The following is an 8,065-nucleotide window of genomic DNA, read 5'->3' as shown; positions in this document are numbered from 1 at the left end:
TATACAGGTAACATGACGTGTTATATATAATGTAATAGTATACAGTTTTGTTTAATGAATTCCATCTTGATTGGTTTCATGATCAGATGGTAACTCGGCAAAATGAATAGAAAAAGTAAATTTCGGTCGCTTGGATATTCGTTCCTACGCATATTTAACATTACAATTACAACGAAAACGGTATGCATGTCATTGAGCACACATAACATTGTATTGTTTTGTATTTGTTGTTAAAAACATGAATTTTATGACGATCGTATCTGTCAATATTTCAAGCAAATGAAAAGTATAAAATATTCAGAACATCTGTCAGCACAAATCATACTTTAATGCTAATAAATGTATACAGACACAGATAACGAGATGTCGTAACTAACTTCCGATACAATCATATAGCCGGAAGTGATATACATGTCATTGGGAGTTGGGATCAATAGCCCTGTTGCCGTAACCAGTATTTTGATCGGAGAAGGTCCTTCCTGGATGGACTGAAAATAAAATAAATTAATTAATAGGTACTCTTTTGATATTTACCCTAATCCGTTTTGGTTATTGACTCTCAAGTAACTATTTTCGAGTGTGAAAAAACCTAAATCATCATGGCTCATATATAGCATACTTAGTAAAACAATAGGAACTTAAAAACAAAGGAACATACATAACAATCAACCTGACGCTGACGAGGAAAACCTCGTCTGTACGAGTAATACTTTTTCCAAGCATTAACTCAGATTATGTGTCCAGGTCAATGCTGTATAGGTAATACATTTTAGAACCTGCGTTACATGGATTCGACCCAGATTAACCTGATGGATGTCGCCAATGAAGCAGAATATGCTTTATCTTCCGGAATACCTGATTTTCTCCCTTTACTTTTTCATGGTCTCTGCAGCTGTATGTTAATATTGAATTTGTTCATAATTTTCCCTTTTTGTCGATTTTTGATGAAACTTCGGTATTCTGTTGATTCTTTATTGGCAGGAGTTTTGCGTTACAGAATATATAAAGGTACATGTAATTTTAGGGTATGACTGTTTACATCGGGGAATTGTTGATCGGGGATTCTTTCATATGAAAGCTGATCCGTCATGCTAAGCACACAAAGACATGGCATGGCCTTTGCAAGCTTACTTCGAATCGAGATGTGAGGATTAGCGCATTGACACTTATAAGCATTGCTTCATATATCTCACTCTGTGTAAGATATATAGACATTTCTTATGTATAATATGAAATGCATAATACTCGAAATGCTTCGAAAAGCATAGGGAACCTATCATTTAAGTTAATAGCACAGTAACTGACCCTTTGTAATATAGTTTAACCTAACCATCGAGCTCTTTGGTTGTCATAATGCTGCCATTCTAAGTTTAAATATCCCTGTTATCCTCCTAGTCTCTACTTTGATGTATGCAGTCTATATACACATAACCCACGCAGTCAATAGCACAGTCAATGCATTCATAATACAAAGTAACACACGTCTACCTGACACTGTTACTCAAATCCGTCGTCGCCCCATCAGACTACACACTTACAACCCTACCCTCAACACTGTTTTAATGCACCCGATATATCCATACATATATCTATAACAAATATAATGAAAGAACACAATCTGTTAGTGCTATGTGTATGTGGATATGATAGGATTTGAGTAGGAATTCCACACATTCCCTATGGCTACAACTGTCAGCATAAAGTTATCAAGATACGGAATGATGTATGACAAAATGCATTCTAACTTGGCTTACACATCAAAGGAAGTTAACAGAAATTTCTTTAACCAATTTTATAATTTATATAATGATTAACGATTAGCATTGAGCTAGAAACATTGTTTTGGTTGTACCTATAACCCAGGTTCGATTATGTCGCAGTATTAAAGGGGCTGGTCGGGGGGAAAAAATACAAAATAAATGGGTCGAAATGCGTTCTCAGGCCTTCCAAAAGTTATACCACGGCAATATGATAGTCGAGTTCTGCTTGCAATGTCCAATTTTGACCACTGAAATCTTGGGGAAGCCCAGCGTAAATTTAGCGCAGATCTATTTATATATGTCACGTGGTTGTTTTGAAAGTGATTCAGGCAGTGATTATAACAACAAAAGCACGCCGTCTATCAGCCATGTCGGACTCAACTAGCGGACAAGACAGCATTACTATACGTAAATAAATGTTTTCAAAGTTCATGTATGATGCAAGTGTAGTATTCCTACCTATATGTTGTTGTTATATATAACGGAATTGATCCCTCGTGCCAGTCATGACTTTTGCATGCATCTTTTTCTTTCGCCGCGATGGTTACATTTGGCCTTGTTGATGACGCGCGTTCGGTAAAATTACATCACTGATCTGGGTTAATTTAGAGTTTTAGACTGTCAGGTGACGATTTAGGATTTCTTTAATATAATTATATTTTTTACTCTTATGGAGTGAATTTCAGCAAAACTTGAATCGGTATATTTCATAAGAAGGTATTTTAAACATGTGTATGACATTTTAGCAAATATGACATTTTTTCCCCGACCAGCCCCTTTAACATTCTGAAGTTGAACACAGAGGTACGCATTGGCAGCTATAATCAGACATAAGATGATCCTTGTGTTAAACCTAAACTTACAACATTGATCACCCTTTGTTAAGTGAGCATTGTATTACATGTAGCTATTGAAATACCACACACTTACCTGCCCGTCTATTCACTATGCCATTGGCCTCACGTCGGAACACTTTTGTAGCGGCATCACTTGTTGTCACTAAAGAATACATCAAATAAATCAAGTACACCCCTTCAGGCAAACACAGAACAGCACATAGTCGTATACGGTAAATTGGTTTTTGTCAGTTTGTTCAATCTTAATGATCTATACTTGAAACGATCGTCTACATTTGAACTGAATAAAGATATTTTTCACCGTTGAAATGTCATTATTATCGGACAAGACATTTCTTTATTTTGAACAGATGCTGATAATACCTGACAAATACTATCGTCATGTATTTTTGTCATGACGTACCCAAATCAATGATATATGTACAGTAAAAGGCAAAATGAAACCTCGATCGATGCCTCTAGTTTTATGTTTTAACTTGACCACCCTTTGCATATCTTGTTTTGTTTGTAACTTTATTATCCTTTGCGTATTTTTGTATTTCCTTTAAATACCTCCAATATAGGTGTCTCTACATATATTGCCAAAACTTTATAGCGCCAACATTTCCCTTCACTAATGCTGGCAATATAACGGGGTTTCTGTACGTACATTTACCGGTCCTATATAACAAGATCAATATTTGTTTCTCTAGCCGAGTCAGAAGTAAGTCCTAATGTCAGCGTACACAAAGCACTTTTCAGCCAAATATTGATGTATTTCATGCGATAATATCAATTTCATAAATATTTGTTCATTATCTTATGAAGAGATACCATCCAATTTTTATTTCTTGTACAAGATGATATTTCCGCCAGATGGTTCTATAATCTACAATTGTTTCATTATGGTCACTATCCCGTTTGTGGTACACTAACGTTAGTAGTTAGCCAGGTTGATAAACATGTATATGTTAAGTGTTAAACAATAGATTTAGCAAACCATCAGACCTTCTGTTGATTCTGTACTTGCATGTTACCATTTGCTTGCATTTACTGCCTTATCACTTTCCGTGAAACCTCGATAGAATCATATCACTTTTATTGTTACCTCGCTAGTGTTCAAAATATTTGAATATCCAGTTTTGTTTTAAATAAATATTTCTATACTTGTTCTGATTCACTATATCAAGAAGCACCTTTATTATGCCAACAGTTGCTTGGCAACGGATGCCAGTATAACGATGTGTCGAGCACATACACATCTTTCATTTAAATCCGTCAATATAGGGCGAGGAGACGATCGCTAACTATAATGTAAAAAAAAATTACTTTTTCATATACGGACTTATCTTTAAAATGTTTCTTTTAATTTCATGCAATTCTGTGAAGATTTCTTCAGTATTTCAAAATAACCAATACGCTTCAAACTAGTGCTTTTTTGCTAAAATCATAAGAGGTCCATTTAATCACAGTCAATGATTTGCGTTTGTCCAAAAAATCTCGGCCTACATAATTACAATAAGTTTATATAATAATACATTTTTTTTTGTGAATGACCCTAGCGACTAAACAACGACTGGTCTGAGTACATCTTGACTAAATTAGATGAACAGACCACATGGGCTTTGTGAACAATGTTTACTTGCCGAAATATTCACAATTGAAGTTCCATTTTAATCCGCCTTGTTACTTCCAGTCGCCATTTTGTAAACAGGGGCCTAATCTCGAGCTGATGCGCGTTTGAAAGAGTTTGAAGTATTGCAAAGCTTCTAAACGATCATGCCCACAATATACTCTCTAATGATGATGTTTTTGATAAATTTACTATCAATTATTTACTATATTTCTTTTTTGTATCACTTTCATTAATTTATAAAAGAACAAATTGATTTTTTCCCCTTCAAACTTTTTTCTTTCATATGTTAAAACACATGTTTTTTGNAGATTTTGAACGTGACCCGGAAATACCTCACAACATAATCAGGACAGTAATAATAAACAGACGTTTATCGAACATTAACAGATTAATAATGTATGCATTGAGACACTGATGTGCTAGAATACAACACAAGGTAACACTCGTTTAATCCATTGCTATCACATCAAGTACTAACTGACATGTATGCGAAAAAAATATCAGCATTAAATGTTTGCGATCGCGCAGACCTACTTTCTTTTTACAGTTTACATACATTTGTACATGTCGGCATCAACAGTATACCTTAACTTGTGGGCGCATTCTAGGAAAAGTTCGTGATTAAAAGCTTGTGTGTGTTGTTTTTTATCTTAAAATTATTGGATAAAAGCATAGAATCATTATTTTACGTTGAATATGTCATTTAACTTTTAACTTTTTAAATTGTCACCTACAAATATGCGCATACCATAAAGTATTGATGACAACAAGATATAGGACAGTCTCACAAGTCGAAGACTTACAACGACTTGACGAACAGTGCGAACAGTGCGAACAAACATAGGTACATACTTAAGCTCTCAGGGGCTTGAATTTCGACAAACATATATATATAAATGGTAAAACATTGTAACAGTGTAAGGCAAACAACAAATTTTATCACAAGATACCTACGTTGGAAGGATTAAGATAAAGAGGCTAAATAATCATGCTGTACAAAATTTGGCACTTAAACAACTTACTTAAAAACCAGTCCAGAGGGCAGGTGATTGGGACATAGCATTTATTTGTAACCAGGAGCACGGGTTTGGTAGCCGTTAATATTAAAAGACGTTTTTAGTATTGATGCTGCTCGTGACGCCAGTGATGTATTTTTTGCTTACAAGTTAAAGCGTCGTTATCCAAAAAGAAGATTAATACAAATTGAAAAGTGTGAATTGCCTACAGCTCCTGTCAAAAGTCAAAAACATTCCTCTCATGTTCTTTCTCCTCACCTGGACGTTTGTAAGTTAGAACAGCTGATCTCGCAGACGCTTAAACTATGTACAAAATATATATACAGTTATACCACAGTATTGTAATTGTCTCGGTATGGCTACGAATGCATTCCAGGTCAGGTAATAGAGTATCAAATGTATTAAATTCAAATAAAGCACCACTTCACGACAATCATGGATTCATATGGGTACAATGTTATTAAAATAACATTCATACAGTGCATGCAAGCTGAAATTAACAAATCATTTGTTTGAAATAACAAGTCATCATTTCCATGAAATTATCCAAATAAATAAGATCTTTATGTCAAAATAAACTTCAGGTTTGATTGTTTAATGTACGTCCTATCAACAGCTATACATTGTCATTTAAGGACGGCCTCCCCCATTTGCTAGATGCATGCGTGTGGTGAGTTTGTGCATAATTAATTTGTGTTTTGGGAGTCTGTGGTATGTTCATGTTTGTCTCCTTGTGATAGCGCAGGACTGATGCTGACTTTATAGTTTAATTTTACTGGAGCATACTGCTGAAGACACATCTTGTTTTATGATCGAACCTCGTTATCTCACCATCTTCCATAGCCAAGGGTTCATAATTTAAATTTGTACTGTTCAACCTTGGCAGATTTAGCCTTGTGTTTAGTTTCCCTCCCCTGCCACCTAGCAGAGACACTTTACTAGCAAAACTTTAAACTTTCAAGGTTATTTCAGCACTGGTCGCCTATGTGTTTTCCTTAGTTATCATTTACAGTTAGAATATGGCCAATTATCTCTACCAACTGATCATATACAGAAAATGTTTCTATACGTATTGTCCTCCTTTGTTGTTTTACATAAATCATGACATAGTCGACAAGGCAACTTGTTACTGGGGGCCGCCATTATTATTTACATGCACAGGGACTTGGTATTAATTTCTAACCCTCAGTTCGCATATGTGTATTATATAATGTATGATATAAAAAAAAAATATGTGGACCATAGGATGGTAATTCGTGCCAAGTCCCTGTGCCAGGTTCAATAATTTGAAAGCTTAGAGAACAAGGCTAAATCCGCTAAGGTTGAATACATGAATATGTGAATACAAAATGAACGCTTGGCTAGCAAAGATGAGATGTTACAGGCTGGACAGATAATGACAACAAAAACAGGCTGAAAACATGTATGGAATGTGTTTTTCTTAAGGGAGGCTGTATAAACACATTATGAATATGTAAAATCATGATGGAAGTCCATTTTACCCGAATTACCTGACGTTATTTTCAATACCTTCAGTTCATCTATATTTCCACACTGTTCTCTGTATAAGGGATAGGAATCAGTTTGTTTTTTGGGTTTTATAAATCCTTGCAACCACTTTTAAGTCATATGTATAAGAAAGGTCTGCCAAATATCTGATTCTTTGACAACTTTACTACAAATATATAGCAGGAATTGAACTTTCTATATCAACTGCACTACACTTCATATTATTTGTTGACATTTTTCTGCTACAATATATGGAGTTTCCTCACAAGATGCTGATAACCGAAAAGAGTCTGAAACCTTAATCATATCTTTTAGAATACTGTGTTTAAAAAAAATGTTATACATGTATCTCTTCGATCCACTAAACATCAACAAACAACATTTAAACTCTTCATTCCCTAAACCTGTTATTAAAAGGATCGTAAACAAAAATAGGTCTGTTCGCTTAAATGTTAAAAAATATTTCTGTTCAACATTCATATTTACAGTGGTGTTCAAATCCACTAATACATAAGTTGACATAAAATTGTACTGCAGTATTTTTTGGCCTGACTTTTGACAATAAGTCTCATCAATGGTCATTGACTTTAGGTTGTCAGAAGTTGAAGAAGCCAAACTTATTTGACTTTGGTGTAGAAGCATCCTAAAAGTAGAGGAAATTAAGGGCTGGATTTTCACGAACTCGAAGAGTTGTGCCCCTTTGTTTGCTTTCCTATACATCTTATTTTGGCAGTTTATCATTCATATTTTTATTTTTCCATTTCTTATGCACTTCATATACATGCATCTGATGAGAATGGGAGATAGTGTGGGGAGGATTTTTTTGTGCATCTCCACTGTTATATCAATCAATAAATTTTCATTTAGATGGTGTCCCTGAGAATTATTTCTTATATAATTTAAAATTTGTTTCAAGTAATACTCATACTCTCTGTTTTAAACTAGGAGCACTTGCTATGTACTAGGTGCAGTTATGATTGATTGTCTTCCTTTGAGAATTGGTGAATTTGCGAAATTTGCTGATTGTTTTGCAATGTACCAATATTTTTATGTTTATAACATGTATAGGGTGCTCCCATCGCTACCACTTTCTTCTTGAATTTGCATTGGTGTACAGATAGATCTTGAATTGACAGATCTGTCAGATCAGCACAAATTACTTAAATTGGAGTCTACATAAAGAGTTATGTCCCTTCACTTTCTTTTTCAAGATTACACGATTCAAACAATTTTCTACTTGAGTCATCGAATCTGTTAAAATTTGTCAAAGCAAAATTTACATACAATTTACATGGGGGGGGGGGGGGG

At 34.6% G+C, this 8,065-nt stretch overlaps 1 protein-coding gene across 2 annotated transcripts in view; it reads right to left on the bottom strand.

Annotated features, from left to right (window-relative positions):
* LOC110466578 (C-type lectin domain family 4 member F-like) overlaps positions 1-8,065 on the bottom strand; it is a 28,513-nt gene that overhangs the window by 18,313 nt on the left and 2,135 nt on the right. The window contains exon 2 of one of the 2 annotated variants that reach the window (XM_021523161.1): positions 2,691-2,759. The exons of the other annotated variant lie outside the window; for it this stretch is intronic. Within the exon in view, the coding sequence (XP_021378836.1) occupies positions 2,691-2,759 (69 nt within the window). The remainder of the gene's footprint in view (positions 1-2,690; positions 2,760-8,065) is intronic. 2 annotated transcript variants of the gene reach the window in all.

The sequence above is a fragment of the Mizuhopecten yessoensis genome, unplaced genomic scaffold (assembly GCF_002113885.1).
Source record: "Mizuhopecten yessoensis strain PY_sf001 unplaced genomic scaffold, ASM211388v2 scaffold11137, whole genome shotgun sequence".
NCBI classification, from domain to species: domain Eukaryota; kingdom Metazoa; phylum Mollusca; class Bivalvia; order Pectinida; family Pectinidae; genus Mizuhopecten; species Mizuhopecten yessoensis.
This window is presented reverse-complemented; position numbering and strand designations above follow the sequence as displayed.